Raw genomic sequence first — 22286 nt, 5'->3', positions numbered from 1 at the left:
CCCCACCCACTCCCTGCATTGTCCCACCCTTTGTGTCCGTCACCCCCCCCCCACCCTCCACCTACTTCTTTAAAAAAGCTGCATGTGTGTTTGTCCCTCACTCACATCATCCTGAGGTCTGGCTCTAATGATGGACTCTGCACTGCTGCTGCTCTTCCTCTGGGCTCTGACTGGAACGGCTTCCCCTCAGGCTTCAGGTAGGGCTCCTCTTCAGAGAAAATCACAGCTGGAAATAAATTTCACTAAATGAGGTTTAATAAAAACATATATCGGCACATCTTATTGTGTCGATAAACCACATTACATTTTAATTTAAGCACCAAACTCCTGGAGTTTGCACTAAACACTCTTCTGCAAAACTTTCTAAAACTAGCATTTTGATCAGGCGATTGCAGATTTTTAAAAACAGTCTTCTATTTATAAGACCCAATATCACATATTATAGACCACAAATAATATCTACATATTTTTTCTGTGTTAATATTTGTGCATAAATGCAGCTGTGTGTGTGTGTGTTTTTTGCCTCACTTTCTAGGAGTATTTTTGAAAAGTTTGGGTCCTGCCATGACCCTTTCTTCTTGCTATGTAACATTTTTAAAGTTGTACGAAACTGATGCTTAACATGCGCAGCTGTCAGTGGAAGAAGGTGGTTGTTGCTGCACATGCAGCGCTTTTGCAAGAGTATTTTTGCTCATTGATTTATTCCACATGTTGCCACTTTGACTCTACTTTATTGGGATTTTGTGTGACACATTGTGGTCTGTAATTGTAAATTAGGTGGAAAATGATTCATGGCTTTTAATGTTTTCTACAAATAAAATCTCAAAAGCACGGTGTGCATTTGCATCCAGCCGAGTCGCTGCTGTGTGTCTGCGACTCGTACATCAGACATAGTAACTCTGCACATGAACTTTCAAGCCTAGCCACTGATGTTCAGTTGGATTTAGATCTGGACTTTGACTGGGCCGTTCTAGCGCACGATGAGATCTAAAAGTTTTCATTGTAGCTCTCTGTGTTTGCATGCTGTTATATGTTGTCTGTACGTTTGGTTCCTTTGTTTTTAGCTCAATCCATCTTCCAATAAACTCTGAGAAGCTTCTTTGCCTCTGCTGAAGAAAAGCATCTCCACAGCATGATGCTGCTGCCAAAAACATGTTCACAATACCAAACCTCTTGCCTTTAGTAATGCCTTCTTTTGGCTTTGTCTTCTTCTGTAAGAAACTGATTATTTTTGAGGGCACAACTAATAATTGTTATGTCTACAGATCTCCAGGGCTCCTGTAGCTCCTCTGTGGTTACTTTGGGCCTTTTGGCTGCTTTTCTGACAAATGCTGTCTTTGCACAGTGTTTTTTTTTTTTGTAGGTTTGCAGTTGTGCCAAACTGTTTCTACCTTGACGGATTAAAACTGTGATCTATGAGATGCTGTTTGTTCATCTCTCAGGCTTTCATTGCAGCTGGATTTATATTGAGATTAAATTACACACAGGTTGGCTCTATTAACTAATTAGCTAACTTCTAATGCTTGCTCTGACTTTTTCTGTTTTTATTTTTTTTTTCACCTAAAAGCCATATTGACGAAATAGAAATTTGCGGTTGTACTTTGTGAAAATGTGGGAAAAGTTCAATAAATATGAACACCATTTTAAGGAATAGATTGTTCAAATTAAGTGCAGTTATAAGATTTTCAGATTAAAGATTATTAGATAAGAAGGAAGACTGAAAGCTGAACAGAAGGGATTAAACAAAACCCACCATGGAAATACTCGTTTACTCAGCCACCCACGCAAATGTTTCCCCCCTCTCCAAGAAGAAGACAAAAGCAGAACTGGCATGCAGAGTCTCTCAAGATGTGAACAATCGTATGATTAGTGCGGTGGTGTGTGATGAGTGTTGGTGTCACAACAGGGTCGTGTGTGGAGAGACTTCAGGGAGGAGAGAGGAAAACGAGAGCCTGTCCTCGGACCTGCAAATCTGACGCAGAATGCGGCAGCAAGCGCCAGTGCCTGTGCGACGGCGAGTGTGGTCTGAGCTGTGTGGCTCCAGGTAACTGGATTCATTATGATTCACTGTGAAAGGCTTTATGCGCATCTGCATCTGCATCTGCAGGGGCGGCTCTTGCTTGAGAGGAGACCTGGGCAGGCTCTTACTGCTGCAGCCCCCCCCCCCCCCCAAAAAAAAAATAAACAAAGTTCTGGAAAAAAAAGGAGAAAAATCTTCTCACTGTCAGGTTATGTGTTTGTTTTAAGTAATTACCAATATTGTGAGCTTACAGCCCCACATTTTTCTCCAAAAAGTCTTAACTGGACAGACACATTTACTTCCACACACCCGACTGTTTTATTTTTAAGGCAATATTAACTTGATAGAATCAGAGAAGATAGATTTTTTTTGTTATTGTTGCAATATTTAAAAAACAAGAAGTTTTTTTGTTGTTTTGTTCTCTCATGAAAATAATATTTAATCAAAGTTCTGTTCTAAGGTATTTTCGTTCCAAGTCGGTCCACTCTGTGTTTTGTAGTTTTCACGTGTTTCCAACCTCGTCTTCCCCCTTTTTAATCATAACTAATCAAAAACATTTTTTATTTAAAAAAATATATATTGTGCTTCCAATCTGATACCAAAAACCTCATGAGCTTTTCTGTTGACGCCCCAGACTAAATAGCGCCTTGGGTTGTGAGCCCAATCGCACATAATAAAATCTGCCTCCGTTTATCTGAGCCAACACACAATCTGTTTTAGGTTTTTTTTTCTGGAAAATAAAATAAAACCCAACAACCCCAACCCCTCAGAAAGCAGAACACAAGCTTTTATTATGTATGTGTGTCATAAAGCAGGGCATTGTAATTGCATGCAATTTAGTTATACAACCTCATTAGTGCTCTTTTAAAGTGATTCAGCTGTAACTGTTTTCTTTGGTTGCCATCCAATACTTCCTAAGAATTGTTTTGTTCCCGACCCTCTTGTTTTCTGCCCTCTCTCCTCCCCTCCTGGATCTTCTCCCTCTCCCCCCACCGCAGGTCGTACTTGTCCCTGGCCTCTTCCCGCGAGTGAAAACTCGGTGTTTCGCCTTGTTTCTGCCACTCCGTCCTTCTCTGCCCTGCTCGAGGTCCGCTGCAAGCCGGGCTTTACGTTGCCCGACGGCTCGGATGTCACGGTTCGTCGGTGTCAGGGTGACCGACAGTGGAGTGGGGATGAGCCCATCTGCACAGGTGGGTTTATGGTTCTTTTTTTTTATACGTCCAGAAATTTACAGAAAAGGTTTTGTTTGTCTTCTTTATTTCTGACACTTTAAAATACGAGTGTGTGGCTGTTTTTTTTTTTGTTTTTTTTATGGCCAAGGAATGAGCGTTGGAGTTTGTGTGTTTGCACCAGATGGGGAGAAAAAGAGAGAGGCAGATAAACATGACTGAAGCCCCTCTGTGAATGTGTCGACTTAAATGTGTTGCACAACTGTGACCTATTCTCCCCGTCACCATGTCAACCAGAGCGTTCAGAGACCCAAGATTTTGCTGCTGAACTGTTAAAGCGGCCCAGTCTTTATCAGGCTGTCAGTCGCCTCAATGAAAACAGACTTAATAATAAAAAAAAAAAAGCATTTTCTGAATGAATCTTATTCGGTTTCAGTCAATACCAACACTTTTTAGTTAAGCATTTAACTCTTTAATTTACAGCTTTGTTCTGAAATCATTCTTCCCTCAGACTAAAGAAACAAAATGGCAGAAAATCAAACTATTTGTATTTTTTCTCAAGGAAGGTAGAGTGAAAACCTCATCAATTTTAGTCCTTAACATCTCTAAAGTCTGTGGTTCAATTCATGATACTAAAATACTAAAGCACATTTTCTCTCTGTTCACTTCCTGCCTGAACACTGTAAACACAGGCCTCAAAGCGTCATTTTAAATACAATTTATGTGATTAGAAATACACCAACCAGTAACACACAACATCTTTGGTCTGTGATCATGAAGGGATGCAATTCTCCTTTCAACCTAAAACACAGGAGATATTTATTTACAGATCTAAATATTTATGTATTTTACTTCTTAAAGATATTTTACATAACAGCGAACTTGAGGGGATTAACGTGTGTCGAGCCGATTTGTTTAAAGAAATATGTCAGCTAAAGTCGAAATATTTGAAATAGCTGATAATTCTTCACTGAGTAAACAGAGATTCCTGAGCGATCCTAGTTGGACAATAGAGACAAATCTTCATATGAGGAGTTATTATTATTATTATTTTAACTTTGGCATCTGAAGCATCTGTTGGATCCTTTTAATAGTGATTAGGTTTGGTTATGCACTTTTAAAAAGGGACAACATAATTTTAAGCACACATTTCAGGCAGACCACTCTGGAAGGGAGAATAAATCTTACTTTTTGCGACATTCAAAACCATTTTTTAAAAATCTTAACAGTGCAACAAATCACTTTTCCCCTCTTCTGACCAATTCAACACTTTGACTGCCTTAAATCAACATTGCTCTGTAAAACAAAACAAAAAAAACAGTGCACACTTTTGCTATGGTATATTTCCTGAGTTTGTCCTTTTTGTGCATGTGAATTCAAGGCGTTTGTTTCTGCAGCCACACAAAGGAACAAATGAGCAAAAATCTGCGAATAAGCACGAAAGAAGTCACAAATTTAGCATCGTCCACAAAATGACAAGCAATTGTGCTAAAAACCTGCTTCACAAGTACAAATTGATCGAGAAATGTCAAAATGTTTTACAGAGGGAGTTGCTAATATGTGCGAATTGCTCTTACGGTTTACGGGTGGGATGTTACACAACAGACACAAAAATATACTCTTGCGGTTCTAGATATTTGTGGACTGTCGCTTTTTTTTTTCTCTCCATCTGATGAGCTGCAGTAGCAAATGGACCCAAATTCAGAAAATATAAGAGTCCAACAAAATGTCAAAATGTTTTCTGTCAAACCAGCTTTTCACAAACTGGACAGGTGAGAAAATATCCTGGGGGTTGTGAGCTGCTGTGTGGTGGACAAAATATAAAACATTGTTGCTTTGTTGCTTGAACATGTTGAGAATAATAGAATCAATCAACACAATGCGACGACTACAGAATCAAAGTAAAATAAATCTGACTTCCGACGACCTGTTAGTTTAACAGCAGCATTTTGTGTTCAACTCAACTCGTTTGTGAACCATTAGTGCCTCGAAACACGTGAATTGCGCAGAAATTGCATCAAATTAAATTAACAGTGAAGTGAACGGTCGCACACAGCGACTTCAAACGGATTCAATTTTATAGATCTTTAATTTTTGTTTACTTATAACTAGTTTACTCTAAATATAAAACGCAATTATTCTGGCTTCAAATAAATTAGTCTTTTATTGCAGCAGGACAGCTCCACACTTGACGTGTTTTATCTGAGTCCATTTATTCTGTGTGGAGACAAAACTGAGTAACTCAAGCATTTTGTCATTAAAACGTGAGTGTTTGTGTTGAGTTTTAGTCTCAGGTTGAGGTTTTCAACATCATGACAGCTGTCAGGCATAGTGGTGGATCTGTGAGGCTGTGGGCTTGTTTGTCTTTTAAGGGATTATGGGAAGAAGCATCTTTCAATTGAAATGTTGTGAGTTTGACAACCGACCTCATTGGCTGCAAGACTCCAGATCTCCACTATAGGTTGAATACACATTACTGGTACTTGCAACATCTAATATTTTGATCAATTTCATGTTGCATTTACATTTGCATTTGCATTTACCCCCTCAGTGTGAGATGATGCTGCTACAATAAAACATGATTTATTTCAAAATTTAAAATAAATCTGGATATCTACAACTGGGTGATAACTAGTTTTTTTTTGTATGTGTTTTCATGTTTCTTGAAATATAGCAGGAGGCACAAACCTAAAACTGCTCATGAATAAACAGAATAGTAATTTATCAGTACTTATCTTGAATTTTCCCTGACTATCTTTGGTCAACCTGTCACTGCTGTCAGTTTTTACCGTCTGAGACAGACCGCATTAGTCACGCACCTCCAGCTGTACCGAACGTGCTCTCCGAGGAAAGTCCTCATCCGAGCTGCGTTCTCTCTTAAAATATGCATTTCATCTCTCGGAAGACGTGGAATCAGGATAAAAATCGTCGGCTCGCTCTCCGCCGCAGAGAGACGGGCAGAAGGTAGGTGGGTTCTGAACGTGTGAGAGCGTTTGCGTCGTGTGTGTTGGCGTGAGAGAGTTGATCCGTGTCTGTTGTGAGGCGGTGGGCAGCGGGTCCCTGTCAGAGTGTGTGCCTTGTGCACAGCTTGCATGCGTGTGTGTGAGTGTGTGTGTGCGTGTGTGTTTACCAGGAAGGTATTTTTCCGGATAGATTGGATGTGGATGTGTTAGAGGGGTGGGCTGCAGATGTGTCACACTGTTTGTCTCTCTGTGTGTGTGTGTGTGTGTGTGTGTGTGTGTGTGTGTGTGTGTGTGTGGGCGACAGATCACAGACGGGAGAGTCAGAAAGCTCTCTTGCTCATGCTGCTTCAGGCCTTTCTCTTCTCTGTCCGCTCCTCCTCTCCTCTCATCTCGTTCTGCGCTCATCCTTCTGCATCTGAGGCCTCCGATAAGGTCTCTCTCCACAATAGGAGCCAAGGACAGGCGTGCAGCTTCGGGGTGTTTAGTTTAGATATGCCAAGGTGCACGTTCGTGCGAGTGAAACCCTATAACCAGATCCGTTTTTAGTCAGAAATGATGCATTTTCATTCAAATGTGCTGGGTTTTTTTTTGGTAGTTTTAAGGAGATGAATCTAATATACCTGTTTCACTGCAGTTTGGTGCCAGAGACTGTGAGTGGGGGCGGCAGCAGTACGAGGCAGGAGAGGGGCGGTATGTGAAAACAGAACTTGGCATCCGGCTCTCATCTGACTCCAAAAAAAAAAAAAAAGAAAGAAAGAAAAACCTCCCTCTCCCATAGGTGCCTTTACATTCTTATCTCAGCGTTTCTCCATTGCAGAGGCAGAGATCGTCCTCAGGCGAGAGCAGTCTCTGCCTTTCAAAGCTGCGCTCCTGTTCAAAACCGCTCGGGTCACTCCAGTCTCTCTCTGCAAAGCACCACTCTTGATATTTTTACTTGCACAAGCGTGAGGCTCTCAGCTGCGGGAACGATCAGAGCCAGGAGTTATACAACCTGAAAGCTTGGAGAGGTTTGAGGCGGTGGTTCACCTGCACGTCGAACTTTGGTTTATTACCTAAGACGGGCTATTTCTGCAGAAATAGAATGAGACGTTGGGTGAAACGCCTCTGTTGGGTCGCAGGAAGGTCTGGGTTAAACAAAACGGGTTTCAGGATATGTTGGGTTTGTACAGTTTAGTAATACTACAGGGTTGTAGAGATGCGTCCATACACGTGTTTTCTTTAAGCAAAAGAAACAGAGTTGCAATAAAACTCAGCAGCCAATAAAATTACATAATTAAAGTGTGCAGGGTAAAGACTCCGGCAGGTTTTGTGGTTCTGCAGTGCTTTGGCGAAGTGTTATAGACACATTTTGTGACATGACAACCACAAACCTCAGTACATCTTATAGGGGAGGCTTTCTGATGGTCCATCTTTCACAAGAATTACGACTGTTTAGTTTGTTAGGTTGTGTTTCTACAACTATTGCACATCCATAGGCTGACGCTTTTGCTCATTTCCCTCTGCAGAATACCAGAAGCTCTTCAGTAAGACAGGAATGACAGTATTTGGATTGATTGATTTTCAATTCTCTGCTGCCCTAAACCATTCAATATGGAGGAAATCCTCGAGTCTGGAACAAAGCGCCCAACCAACTCAGCACACCGGAGTGCCAACTCTCCTTTGATTGCTGATTAGATGCACTTACGCCCCCTTTCGGATGCCATCCTGGGCAAACGCCCGTATGAGCCACATGTAAAAAAACAAAAACAAAAAAAAAATTGTTTGTGCTACTTTACAGGAGAATTTTCTCATGTAAATTTCTGCAACTAACTATTATTTTAGTAACTGATTATTCAACTGATTAGACTGACAATTAAACAAGCGGCTGGATAAAAAAATTTACATTCTGCCTTTTTTAAAATACAATATTAGAAATTCTTTAAAAGATGCAAATATTTCATTGCCTAAATTACTTTACTTTGCCACTTGAGGATTTTTGAGAAGAACATATTAACAGGAAAAAGTTTTTTGTTTATCTTAAATGAAAAATGTATATTTTTTGTACAGTTTTGCTTTAATTAATGCTCTGAATGACTTGTTCTTTTGAGTCTCTATTCTCCAGTTAACAATTAATTACTAGGTTAGTTGATGATTAGTTCAATAATCGATTCATCACGATGAATCCGATTAATCGTTTCAGCTGTAGAATTCATTATTTGAAGACCAGCGGTGAGCCTGGTTCGTTGCACATGAACGACGTGAATAATGTCCGATAAATTTGCTCAGATTTGATCACAAATGATGTAACTGCAATTATCTCCTATCACTCCTTCACCTTCTTTGACACCTCCTGCTTTTCCCTTGAACCACAGAGGCTCAGTCACCTGGACACACTCCTGCGCCGACCTGCCCTTTGCCAGAGGAGGTGATCAACACCTTCAGCATCCACGGCGACGCCTCTGTGGGGACTTCAATCCGCTACAGCTGCCTGTCTGGGTGAGCGAGTGAGCGAGTGCGGCTCTGAGTTACACAGAAAGGAGCGGAGGAAGTGATAGATGGAGTGTGAAGGAAAGAAAAGAGAGGGAGGGGAGGGGGAAAGGCTGGTGTGATGAGCGATGAATGGCAGGGAATTCATTTTGATCTCCCAGCTGATCATGCCTCCATTGAGCTAACTAGGTCATTACAGTCAAATCTTGTATCGACTTCCCTTTTACACACTGAGTCATCTCACAGGAAAGGATGAGCCAGAGTGGATGTGTCAGCCAGAGCTCCTGCACTCATGCTCACACACACATACACACTTTAGACAAGACGCACAAGCAAAGGATGCATTCACACTGTTTTTTAAATATCATTTTTGTGCTGCATGAAGCTCCTCAGTTGGCATTGCTGCATGTGTCATCCTGCCATCTGCTTCCTTCACTTTTCCCCTTTTCCCACCCTGCAGGGCGGATGTAGTCGGGAGCGGGGAAAATTTCTGTCAGGACAACCAGACCTGGATGCATCCTCACCCGGTCTGTAAAAGTAAGTGTGCAGACTGACCACAGTGTGTGTGTGTGTGTGTGAGTGTGTGTGTGATACATCACTTCGCTCTCAGCAGGACTTTACACACTTCTGAAGGTTAGTGAATCATGTGTGAGTGAGTGAGAGACTGAAAATAGGTGTTAGTTTGGAAACTGCATTTTTTTACACTATCAGTGTGGTGTAAAAAAAAAAAAAAAAAAGACACACTCACACACCCATCCTCGTTCTTCTATGCAAACTGAGGACTAGTTTGGATTGACTTCCATTCATTTTAGTAGCTCCACTTATAACCAAGACATTTTCCATAAAAGTAACATTAACCCAAACTTAATTCACACCGTACCTCTAAATCTAACCTGTAGAGCAGAGTAGAAATGTAAAAAAAAAAAAAAAAAAAAAAGTCACAAATGGCCTCCCTTTGCAGGTAAACATTGTGAAAGTGGACCCATACCTCTAAACTTAACCTCTGACTTTAAACAAGGGGGTCCATCGAATTAGGACGGGACTGTGGTCCCCAAAAGGCTCATAAGTCTTAATAAAGTTAGTAAATATACCAGAAATGGTCCTAAATAAAATAGCTGAACAATTACACACAAACGCTTCAAGTGCCAAACTTCGTTTCAAAGTCCTCTCCTGCCCTCTAGTGGTCAAAACTCAAACTTTCTGTACTGACCGGCAGGATGGGGGACAAAAACATCCATGCAACTCCATGCTGAAAGACAAACTGGATCCTCTTCCTGCAAGGCAACGGTGCTACGAACTGCAACACTGCGCAGCTCTGCAGAGACTCTGCAGAACAACAAATTAGTTTCACTATTAAATTAACTTGTTAACAGACAGCTTGTCAGTCCAGTAAAGATGTCCATAAATGCAAAAATGCAGTGTCATTATTCGCTGTGAAAGCACAAAACTACTTATTGTTCAAGCCATTCCTTATTTCCTTCTCAGAAAACATTCTTAAAAATTCAGCTTTTTTTTTTACATACAGAATATACAAAATTTACAATGACAATGCCATGTTTTCTTTTTTTTTTTTTAAACATGGCATTTCCTTCCACTAATTCACAGATGAGGGCCATATTTACATACCTCCAGCACCTATTTCTATGCACCATCCAACCTCCATGAAATTGCCTTGAAGATATCAAGTAAGCAAAGGTTATTTTATTCATTCCTAACAGAACCTCATGCAACACCCTTATTAATTTTGGTTGCCTTGAGTCATTCATCAAACACTCTGTTACAAATTTGTGAGTCATTATGCACTCAGATGTTAAATTTAATAAAAAACAGCAGCTCAGTTTACCAAAGTCTTCTAGTTCAGGCAAACAGCAAAATCTAAGCCAGGTTTGTTGAGGCTTGACTGAGAGAATAATACGGGCTTTTAGTTTATGAGGGCGTCAGTCAAGTATCTCTTTCAGCTTGTTCACAATGCTGCTGGTACACACCAACATGAGTACATCTCACTGACTCCCTTTGCGTCAAATAGTTTATTTTAATGTGCTAACATTGGCTTTTAAATGACTCTGAGGGTCAACCAGCTGCTTTTAGACCAAAAATTTAGCAGAAACTAAGAGGAGATGGAGATTTTTGTGTTGTGGCTCCCAAACTTTGAAACACGTCGTCTTTAAAAATTAGCCCACCATCTTTGATTCCTGTGTTTTTAAATATCTTTTAAAAGAGTTTGACCCAGAGTGAAAATTAAAAACATGCTGTTTTTATTTTCTCTGCTCTGTTTAAACAAGTATTTTAATTTTTTTTTTTTTTTTTTTGTGGGCATGTCACAGTAATATTTTTTCTGTTTCAGTAATTATTGCAGTAGACAATATTACTGTTGCTTTTAGACCATTTCCAAGTATTATGTTAATAATGGCATAATAATGCCGTTCTCTCAAAGATGAATACACTTTAATTTACTAAAGAACACTTAACACTGGAAGTGGAAGATATTTTAAACACCCAAATTAAAACACAACAACCAAAAACATTTATTAAAATGGAAACAACACACACAACTGACATCATAAAACATATTATGACGTTTATGTACACAAAATTGTCCTTCAAAAAATATTAATCAACAAAATTGTCCTTCAAAAAATATTAATCATCAGAATGGAAATTATTGAGCTCATTTTAACTGATCATTGATTCATTGTTTATTGTTGCAGGATTAGCTTTATATCTTGGTTTTTGTCCTCAGTTTCAGCAAACCTGCTGTTTTTAAAAAAATTAATTAGATTTGGATTTTTGGATTTCAAAATTCAATTGAAATTCAAAAATACTTTCAATGTTGTTTTAATTGATATTCATTCAAAATTCTTCAGAGCTGAATATTTGTCACGCATTGGGGCCCGACTTCCTTTGACCTGAGTTTGTTCTGTATTAAATTTTTCCCAACATTTTCTCATCATAAATGATTATATGTTTAAGTTTGCATGATTTTTTTTGTTCCCATTCAGCACTTTTCTATTGTAATATGAATTTCTTAACAATGATAAAACCACTCTGCCTTGTAGAACTGTTCTGCCAACCTCCAAAGGAAGTGCAGCAGGGCTACGTGGTCGCAGTCCAGAAGACTGAATATGAGGTCGGCTTTGACATCCACTATCTATGCAAGAAGAACTACCGGCTGGACGGACCCCAGAAGATCACCTGTCTGTCAAACGGCAGCTGGAGCGCGTCTCCGCCGCACTGCCGAGGTGAGGAGCGGATCAGTGCGTCTGGGTTCGGGGAATCCTGAAATTTCTGAGAATAAACGTGCAGAGAGATGTTTTCGTGACGCTTTCATATTTTCGTAACGCAGCTCGCTGTGTCATCCCTGCTGAGCGGAGCCGTGTTGTGATTGGTGGGGTGAAGCGTTGGCCGTTTGATGTCACGGACGCCATGGTTCCCCACGGGGAAATCGTGACATTCTACTGCAAACACCCCAAGAAGCAGTGCAGCTTCACCGCAGCGCAGGACTGCTTTGACGGGAAGCTGCAGACACCAGAGTGCTACCTTGGTAAACCCAAACAGGCCGTTTCCAGTTATTTACGCGGCAACATCGCAACCTTTACTACATCAGAGATTTTTTTATTTTATTTCTTATTTTAAACGACAGACCAACACATCTCGAACTATTCCAAAGTAGTCCCTAATTATCCTGCTGCTGGAAGGTGAACTTCTGCCTCTGCAGCCTTTTATAGACTCTGTTTTTAGCTCACATTGAAGAGAAGCAGTCCCACAGCTTGATGCTGCCACCACCATGCTTAACCATGGTTATGCATTCAAGATGATGTACACTTTTCATTTTTACCCAAACACGTAACTTTTTGCATAAATGTTTACTTTGGTCTCCTATGTCCAGAGCTCCTTCTTCCACATGTTTGCTGTGTTCCTTACAGGAGTTCGTTTAGTTTACATGACTTTCATAAGGGCTACATCAGAGGAAAATACAGAGAAAAAACATGCAATGACTAAAGGAGACTGTGAGTTTTCATGAAAAGTTTCTCTTGGAAATTAGCTTTCTTCTGACCGGCACGTCATGCTTGGATTATTCTCCAAATCCATCAACCAGTGGCTGGTAACTACTGAGTGTTAGGGTCAATTGGAGCAGAAAATAAAGAATGGATGTTTTTTGGCGTTTTATTTTTTATTTTAAATTACAGATTAAAGTTTAAAAGTCAAAGAGTCACTTTAAGGTTGAAATGTAGATAGAAAAAAAAGGTCTTTCCTGGTTAAAATCAAAGTATTGAGAATAAAGTGGATAAAGTGGAAATAAAATCATGAAGAAATGGCAGAAACTGCTGGGTTATGCTAAAAGAGAAAGAATGTCTTAGTTATTAGATCTTATTCCACAGTATAAAGTTTCAAACTCTTTTACACAAGGTCTGGTCGCCACAGGACTTTACACCAGTTTCACTTCAACTTTACTGCTTGTGTAGCTTATTTTGCTTTTTTCCTCATTATGTTGTCTTAGATCTAAAATGGACGAGCAAAAAAAAAAAATAAATAAATAAATAAATAAATAAATAAAATAAAATAAAAATTCCTTCTCATTTCTTTTTGTGACTGAAATACTCTGTCAGCCTTTCCTTCATATTAATCTACATGTGTGACTTCATGTTCGCATCAACCTGCCATGCACTGCAGATGGAAATTAGCTTTAGTATCCTCCTTGTCTGGCCTGTCAGTCTAGTAATTAAAACATGCATTTTTTTTTTCCCCCCTGCTCTGTGTTGGTCCGTCACATAAAACTGGTTAATGTTTAAAGGTGTTTGAATATTGTTGCCAGGCGCTACATTTCTCTCCTTCTTTTATCTTTCAGAGCCTACATGGTTGCAGTACAAACTCTTCCCACATCGGCTGGTGTCGGAGATCGAAGCATGTGCGCCCGGTGACGTGGAGTGATGGCCCAAGATCTCGACCCACCGAGACATGCATCCGTTTGAGAACTCCTCCTGAACACTCAGCACAGCTTCATGTACTTTTATTATGGTCACCTAGATGTTCTTAGTTCAACATCTGTTATTTTTTTTATTTTTATTTTTTTTGACAGTTATTGTGAATTAGTCTAAGCTCTTCATTTTGGGTTTAGGTATACTTCTGTTTTTCTTGCACACTAATCAAAAGGCATTGTTATTACATTCAAACATTACAAGTTATATTCAAACCCTGCTGCAGCTTGAGTTGCTCCAGACTTTAATCATGACATACGCAGTGGCGGTTCTTGGTTGCACAGCACCCAGGGCGAGTCGCCTACCCTGCTTTATCTGCCACAAATTCCCCCAGGTCTTTTCTATGATTTCAACAGTTTCAAGTTGTTTTAAAGAATGTTTGCAGTGCAGAACAACCCGGACCTGATTTGATCAGGATGAGGATGTTTCCTCTTGAGCTGGAGATGACCAAGTGCAGTACAAATTACTTACAAAACTCAAATTGCAAATCAAATCCAAAAATTTGCATAATCAGTGCAGTCAGATTTTGTTACCGTACATAATGGAGTTACTGAGGACTCTGGAAATTCAGTCTGGAAAAAATGGGGGATATTGACATGAAAAATGTGGAGGAATTACATGTTTAAGGTATAAAACCATAGATTCTTTGTGAACCTATGGATGTGCAGGGACGAGGATTTGTGAATGGTAACTAGAGGAGCAGATGGATAAATCAATTGACTGATACATTTAGAGATCTTGTTACATCCCTGGGATATATTTAAATCAAATTGCAGACTAGAGGGGAGTGATACTGCATATTTTGGTATTGATCTGATAACAAATAAATAAGGGGCCAGTATTACCGATACCAATAATGATCAAAATAATTTTTATTATGCAAGTTTAATATATCAAACCTCTAACATTTAGGTGTTTTTTTTTCTTTGAAGTATATTGATAAAACATTAGAAAGAATTTGTGCTAAGTTTATAAATGTCTACAAAACACATTAGCAACATATTAACAAGATCAACAGAAACGACACAACAAAACTAATTTGTGTGTTCTGTTTCCTAAAACAAAGTGTATCAAAATCAAAACAAGTCTTTTTGAGGCAGAATTGAGAAAGACAAATTGGATTTCATAAAGCAATCTGAAACTAATCTATCAATCTTACACACTAGTACTGATCTGATACTGATGCTGACTTAGTGTTGACGTCATCATTAATTTGGATTGATCTGCCTGACTCTAAAGGTCGGAGTGAACAGGATTGCTTCTGGTATAACGTTTTTTCCTTGTGCTGCCCCTGAGACTGTGCTGCCCTGGTAAAAGAGCCATATTGTCCACATCAAAAGCCGCCACTGGATGTATAGTTCATTAGCAGATGATATATTATCCATGAACTGACTCTGTGATATATTTCACTGTGAGATCTCTTCTTTTTTCTCCTTTTTTTTCTGCTCAGTCTGAGACATCAAGCCTGCGGGGCTTGTGAGTTTTATATTTTTGATGTTTAAAATAAAGGAAAACGACGTGAAAGCGATCCGCTCTCTGGCTCTTTAATGCCACATGATGAAACCCTCCTGTGCTGCAGGTTCAACAGTACTCATAGGCTGAACATGGCTACTGCTCGGACCCGGTAGGCTGCGACACCATAGCAACTCCCTTTGACCCCTCCCTCCCTCAGCATTCGCAGCATCACCCTTTTACACTGCACAGTCATATTTGGTCCTCCGGAAATATCCACAGCTCGGGTAAGCCAGTCCCAATGCAGCGAGAGTATGGGTGGAGAATAGTTTTTTTTTTTTTTTTTAATGCAGTGTTTTTAAATGTATGTAAAGCGTGTCCGGTCCATCCAGGCGCCGGCGGCTGCTGGACAAGCAGAGACAGGAATTAGGCGGACAGCGCGCCGGGAAAGTTTGCCCCCGAAGCTGCGCTCTCGGCGGCTCGGACCTTCGGCTCCATAAAATGGCTGGCTGTAGGTCCGAGGAAGCTGCGGTACCGAGGAGGACGGAATCCGCTCCGGCTGCGAACTGACACGTTTCCCCCACCGCTCCGACTGACGCGATTGTGATGCTGCTGTCCCAGGTCCGACAGCTGTCACAGCGCACACGCTCCCTTAGAATGAAATAAATGGTCATTTCGGACCTAGGGCTGTGCGTAATGGCGTCCTACACGGACGGCTCTCCTCGGTTTTATCCCCAGTGATAATTTAGAACAGCCACATACTGGCCATCCGAGAATAATCCGAACAATATTCTGACGCGAAATCAACCTTAAGCGTTTTTTTATTCGTGCTGCATTCAGGTGATAGAATGGTGCTGGAAAATGCAAATTCTCTCGATTCTTCGCTCCGTCGCGTTTCGAGTTCAATCTCTGTTGGTCATATGCTGAAGTTTAATTAGAAATACAGCAAAAATAAACAGAAGGAGCAGCAGAAGGTTGTAATGTTGGGTCATACGCGGCGATCCTTATTATTGAGGAATAATCCTGCACGATCTAAATATCATGAAATGCCAAAACTCTGGATGAATATTGGCTTGACCCTTATAATAATAATAATAATAATAATAATAATAATAATAATAAATAATGAATTTTGAGTTTTTGACTAGGTAATTTACTACATTTGTTTAATTTTGATTTAATGTTGTTAACTGAACTTTCTATTTTTATTTTATTTTATAGAAATAGGAATAGTTATGCCCCAAAATGGATTCTCAGTTGGCCTCAGTCCTGACAAGTGGCAGCCTGGAAGTCCAAAATGGCAGCCAGTGTGCAGAGGCACCGGGGCCCATGACAGAGGTCGCTTTGGACCCAAAGGATAAAAAAATCCCACCCAGCACCAAACCGGGTAACCTCAAGACCTGCTCCGTCAAAGCTGCTGTGACCATCATCAGCAGAGATGCTCAATCAGTCAACGGGGAACAGGCAGAGGTGGGCGGGACATCGGAGCCGGTCTCTCAGGAAACCAGTAAGATTGCTGGGATCAGGCAGCCAATTAGAGTGAAGCCTGGGGTGCCTAAGCAACCAATAAGGATCAGAATTGTTGTCCCGCCGCAGTGCAAGAGGCCAATCACGAAATGTGCCATCAGCCAGACCAAAGACTGTGTTGGGTCACATTTGAGGGGAGCTGCTTTGGTTTCTGCTGGAGGACTAATCACAGAGAACAGCAGCGGTCAAATCCACATATCAGCTGTTGGGAATAAAGAAGAGTTCAATGAAGATGCCCCAGAGGCAGAGGGAAAAGTTAAAATCACACACATGGAAGGGTCAGAGACTGACCTCGTCTCAAACACTGTTGCATTTAAACTATTGAGCCATCACTGGATTAAACAGGAACCTGCAGAGACAGAAACGGAGCAAAATATTCCTCCAACTGTGCAAGAAGTGGACTGCAGGTCTTTGAGGATGTTCAGGGAGGCGGAGGAGCAGACAGAGCCGCTGGACCTCAGTCTGCCCAAGAAAACAGAGAGGACCTGCGGGCGCTTCCTGGAGGACCTGAGCTGCGAGGGGCCCCTGATCATGGAGGTGGATGAGTTCGAGGGAGACGGAGACAGAGACATGGTGGAGGAAGACAGCGATGAAGGCTCTGAGGACTTTTCTACTTCTGTCCTCACGTCTCTGTCTTCAGAGGACTGCGACAATGAAAACCTCCTCCTCATCGACGACCAGGGAATCCCATATACGCTCAGTCCGGAGGGACTCAAAGTGCCGCAAATCGATGCTTCCGTGTTGGGGAAGCAACAGTCGGATCAGGTTCAGGTGGATGAAGAAGAAGAAGAAGACGGGTCATCAGATTTGGCAGGTTCAAGCTTTAGCCAAAGTTTAGAGAATGCACTAAATGCACCTTCTGCCAGAGATCAGCCACCACAAGGCAGTGATCAGACACAACTGATGACGAACTCTGACGCTCCAGCTGCTGCAGAGTTGAATGTTAAAGCTGCTCAGGAGGCTAACCTAGCCGTGCTCCCCTCACTGTCCAGCCAAACCATCCAGATCCTGACCAGCCCTTCAGCCAGTGCCCCTCTCCTGCTGCTGTCTTCCTCTCCGTCGCCTCAGCTCTCCTCGCTTCCCCTCTCAGTGACCTCACCAGGTGTTTCCACCCCCATGTTGCTCCTCCTCTCCTCTGTCCCTGCCACATCTACTGATTCCACCTCTACCTCCACCCCGATCGCCGTCCTAGACCCCTCCACCGGCCAGCTGTCCCAGGTTACCACAGCCTCGGCTCAAGTGTCCCTTCCTTTGCCTTCAGGTCAGGTCAGCGCGCTCGGATCGGCTCTTGCCACCTTTCCTAACCCCATAATCAGACTGGACGCCGGCAGCTCCCCCCTCATCCTGTCAGGTGTTAACAGCGTGACCTCTGGCCCCGTCCTCGCCTCCTTCGCTGTCCCCACGCCCGCCGTGGGTCTGCAGGACGGCCATCTTATCCAAACTCAGATCTGCTACTCTCAATCAAACCCAGGAACTGAAGCCATATCTGCTGAAGAAGTCACCAGTGAAAACAACAAGCCATCGACTTTTGGAGCCCCTCCTGCACAGTCGGAGTCCCCGACACGCGACCCCTCCGCTTCGGAGGCGGAGGCCCGGTCTCCGGCCTCTGAATCCAAGTTTGACTCCTCAGATCTCCACTCAGAGCATCTTCCTCTGGACGACCACCTCTACTTCTCCAGCAGCACGGCTCCTCCCCCTCAATCTCCTTCCCCTCCCATCGGACCCCTCCTCCCGTCGGGCAAACTCGACTCCCTCGACGCCCTCGACCCCCTCTCTCCGGCGGAGTCTCCCACCAACCTGGGCTCTCGCAGGGTGCTGTGCTGCCAACTCTGCCCGCGGATCTTCTTCTACCTCTCCGACCTGGAGCGGCACGCCATCACACACTCTCAGAAGAAGCCTCATGTCTGCCAGCAGTGCGGCAAAGCCTTCAAGCGCTCCAGCCATCTGCAGGTAACTATGGTTTCATTAGACGCGCAGCAGGAGGCTCATCAGGCGTCATTTTTAAGGGATGGCACAACTTATTACAGTGATTGTTTTTCTCTGTAGGGAACAGCAGGAACAATCTTGAACAGACTGACGCAGCAAAGATTTATTACTGCTGATTAATTTGCCAACATATGTAATAATCGCTTACTTAAACTGCTCACAAATGGAGGACAAAATCTACACCTTTCAATTTATAAAAGTAGCTGAAATTATGAAATGGTTTTACAAAGGGTTGCAAAAACACAAAATGTTACTTTATATATATATATTTTGTCTACTACAGGCGTTTCCAAACTTTTTACCACATGGGCCATTATTGTTGAATCAGGAGTTCTAGCATGGTAAGAAAATAAACTAAACAAAAACAAAAATCAAGCAAATAATGTAGTTTTTGTTGGAAAGGGATCTTATTCATTGTAGATCCAGAACTTAAAAAGGATCTTGCACATTTTCTGTACTACAAGAAGGGCGTCTAGTTTTCGTATCCTTATAAACTGTCTTCACTCAACAAATTTATTCTCAGATATAATCACCTTCTTTCAAAAGGCTTGCTATATTCAGCAACATTTTATAAATTAAGTAAAAGTTGATTTGGTGCAGCAAAGTCGGCTTTCCAGTAAAATTCTCTGGATCTGAAAACTTAGTGATAAAAAAGACAAATACTTTGTGTTGTACTGAACACTAAGTCAGTAATACCTGGACTCTGATTATGTCTCCATCTGTATCAACCACCTGCTGAATTGGTTTGTATCTTTCAGACCGGAGAATCGCACGAAATTAGTCCAAGAGTCACAAATGCCCACCGGGCTGCACTTTGGACACTCCTGTCCAAAGTCTCTAGTTCAAATATCAAAATATATTTGAAACAAGACAAAACTGACTTACAACTAAATTTTCAACAAGATATAGGAGCTTGTTTTAATTTAACTCTGGAATTACATCTAAAGAAGGATATCACATGAAAATATAAATGTATAGCACATATGTTCTGCTCTTTAGAAAAAGCTAGAAAACCGTAGATTTTCAGGCCTGATGTACACACAGGATGTCCCCTGCGTGTTACATTATGATCCATCACCGAGTCTCACTACTTTTCCACAAATCCCATTTAAGCTCCCAGTGGATGTTGCTATGGAACATCGCAACTCTTTACCTCGTCCAGATCACATTATTTCCCTCTTAATTTGCAGCAGAGACGTTTCAGAGCCCGGATGCTCGTGAAAAATACGACGGCTCAAATCAAAGCCGCTTCCTCATTAGCAAATGTGATTGCAGACTATTATTTAGCTGTTATTTTTTTTCCATCTACTGGAGGCACAGAAACAGCTAGAGGTGGTGTGTAATTCTCCAAAATAAAGTGTTATTTGTTTTCCAGCTTAATGAAAACAATGGGATTTTATCCTTTGTTTTCCAGGATGTTCTTTCTCTGCTTCTCCAGGCTCTACGGTTTTTATCTTTGTCTCCAACTTGCAGCATTAGGTTTAGCCTGGATCTTTAGGTTTATAGCGGTTAAACAGCTGCAGCTTATTAAAATGTCAAACCAGTTTAAAGTCAACATATTCATATAGAGTTACGTTTTTCTGCTTCTGTTTGAATAGTTTAGTGCAACTTCATGCTGGAGTTGACCAGGTGGACGTAGTATAAGCCTAGTTATTTTCAGAAAAATTATATGAAGGAAATAAGGTTTTGAGTTCACAATTATTATTATTATTATTATCATCAACTCGTTTAAAAAATACCATGTATTCAACCTTGTAATGGCTCAATAGTGAACAATATTTTAATTTCTTGACACCAGTTTCAAAATGTAAACTCGAGTGTTGGCTCACGTACAGTCGTTTTTTTTTTTTTTTTTTTTTTTTTTTTTTTTTACCAGTTAACTCAAATAAGTGATTAATTGCTTTCAAACTCATAAACAAATTAAAAAACTGCAATGTAGCACAGCACATTACAGAAATCTAGTTGAGCAGAAAGTATAGATACTTCATGTAAAATGTAGTAGAGCAAAAGTAAAAAGTACATACAATTAAATCTACTGAAGAAGTAACAAAAATACTTATACTTCACTACATCCAGCCACTGTAATATGACAAAATGTAAAGGAAAACCCACGAATGCCTCTGTATCGCCTCAGAAATACGCTGCGCCTGTTATGAAAGCTCACAATTTCTTTCAACAGAGACACAAGCACATCCACACGGGCCAGAGGAACTTCGTGTGTCCCATCTGCTCCAAGCGTTTCAGGGAGGCCGGCGAGCTGCAGCGCCACCAGCGGGTGCACACCGGAGAGAAGCCCTACCAGTGCCAGCTCTGCCACACTCGCTTCGCGGAGCGCAACACTCTGCGACGGCACACCAAACGCAAGCACCCGTATCACCAGGTGGCGGTGGAAATGCTGAACGAGAGAAAAGACAGAGGAGACGGAGCGGGAGGCGCTGGCGGAGGAGGGAGGCAGGAGGAGGAGGAGAGTGCGGAGTGGTACAGCTCCGCCGTGTCCACCCTGGATAACTCTGAGTCCGAGGAGGACGCTGCGAACTGAAGGGAGAGGCACTCGTCACCACTTTGGGTCTGAACCTCGATTTTTAAAGAAGAGAGCACTTTCAATATGTATTCCAGTTTTAGATGTAAAAGGCATTAATGTGCATTAATCCCATTCCAATTGATGGGCCAAAATCAAACACAGGAAGATATTATCGTAATTTATTGCTTTGCAGATAAAGGGAATACTCATATGAGTCTAAATGTTATTTAAAATATCAAAATGTAATGATGCGTTTTCATGCAATCTGATAAATCCCTAAAGTGCTCAGAAAAGAAAGATTATTTAGTCTAATCAGCTCCCTAGGGGACATGGGGGAAAAAAAAGTTTCTTTAACGTTCCCTTGCAATAATGTACCGATACTAAGTCTTTCTTACAGTGGCCACCGTACTTTCTGCTATAACATAAGGTTTTCGTAAGGTTTTTCCATGCGTCTTAGTATCTCGTTTGTGAGATATCTGAAGTTTTATATCTTTTTCTTTAGGATAGAAATGCACCACAAACATATGTGCAAAAGCAAAACGGGCCAAACGTGAGTTTCCCATCTCCCTTCCAAGACGAAACAAATGTTTCCGTAAGAAGGAAAGAAAGAAAGAAAAACTGCATCCAAACTATTTGGACTATTTCTGAGTTATTTTCACTGGGTACTGAAATCATATCTGACCAGCGACTAATTTGACTTTCAATCTGTTTTTGCGCCAAAGAGTTAAGAATATATGAACACGTTTTCACTGAGTCTCTTTAAATGTATTTGAAATTTTAAATTGACATCTGTGACTGTATACAAAATATGCCAGCGAACGCAAAACTCACTGCGATGCAACGTAAAGAAAAAAAAAAGTTCTCCGTGTCCCCTAGAGGGCTCCGTAGATCACGCTTTAGTTGTACATAGGAAGAGAAGTATTTGTGAAAGCTGCACTCCTGCACTATCTCGTCTGAAAGATGTAATCTTTCCTACCGTCTGAGACACTGTGAGTTGTTTGCACTTGTTTGATTTAAATTCAGAAATCTGTTTTGTTTTTCATCTTTTATTTAGGTGACTGTTCGGATTTCATCCATATCCAGTAAGAGTTTGTCCAAATGTTTTTTTTTTTTTTTTTTGCGGGGGGATATTCTAACACTACATTCAGATTTCTTTTCCAGAAGTGATTTATGCTAATTTATTGGAATAAAATATTTGCAACCGTT

At 41.2% G+C, this 22286-nt stretch overlaps 2 protein-coding genes across 2 annotated transcripts; both read left to right on the top strand.

Moving 5' to 3' along the window:
• The first annotated feature begins 99 nt into the window (after positions 1–99).
• Positions 100–15122, top strand: ntd5 (ntl-dependent gene 5). The gene is made up of 8 exons (XM_015006771.2): positions 100–197; positions 1907–2044; positions 3019–3210; positions 8504–8627; positions 9079–9155; positions 11675–11857; positions 11962–12159; positions 13465–15122. Exons 1-8 carry the CDS (start codon positions 128–130, stop codon positions 13545–13547), a joined length of 1065 nt encoding a protein of 354 aa, XP_014862257.2. The 5' UTR covers positions 100–127; the 3' UTR covers positions 13548–15122.
• Positions 15123–15252: 130 nt separating this feature from the next.
• LOC106929676 (uncharacterized) lies at positions 15253–22286 on the top strand. Its single transcript, XM_015006769.2, has 2 exons — positions 15253–18523; positions 20739–22286. The coding sequence occupies exons 1-2, from the start codon at positions 16292–16294 to the stop codon at positions 21096–21098; spliced, it is 2592 nt and encodes an 863-aa protein (XP_014862255.2). The 5' UTR covers positions 15253–16291; the 3' UTR covers positions 21099–22286.

This window comes from Poecilia mexicana, unplaced genomic scaffold, assembly GCF_051168715.1.
Source record: "Poecilia mexicana isolate PSO_F unplaced genomic scaffold, ASM5116871v1 scaffold_16, whole genome shotgun sequence".
NCBI lineage: Eukaryota > Metazoa > Chordata > Actinopteri > Cyprinodontiformes > Poeciliidae > Poecilia > Poecilia mexicana.
The sequence above is the reverse complement of the archived record's forward strand: the minus strand, read 5'-3'. Positions and strand labels throughout refer to the sequence as shown.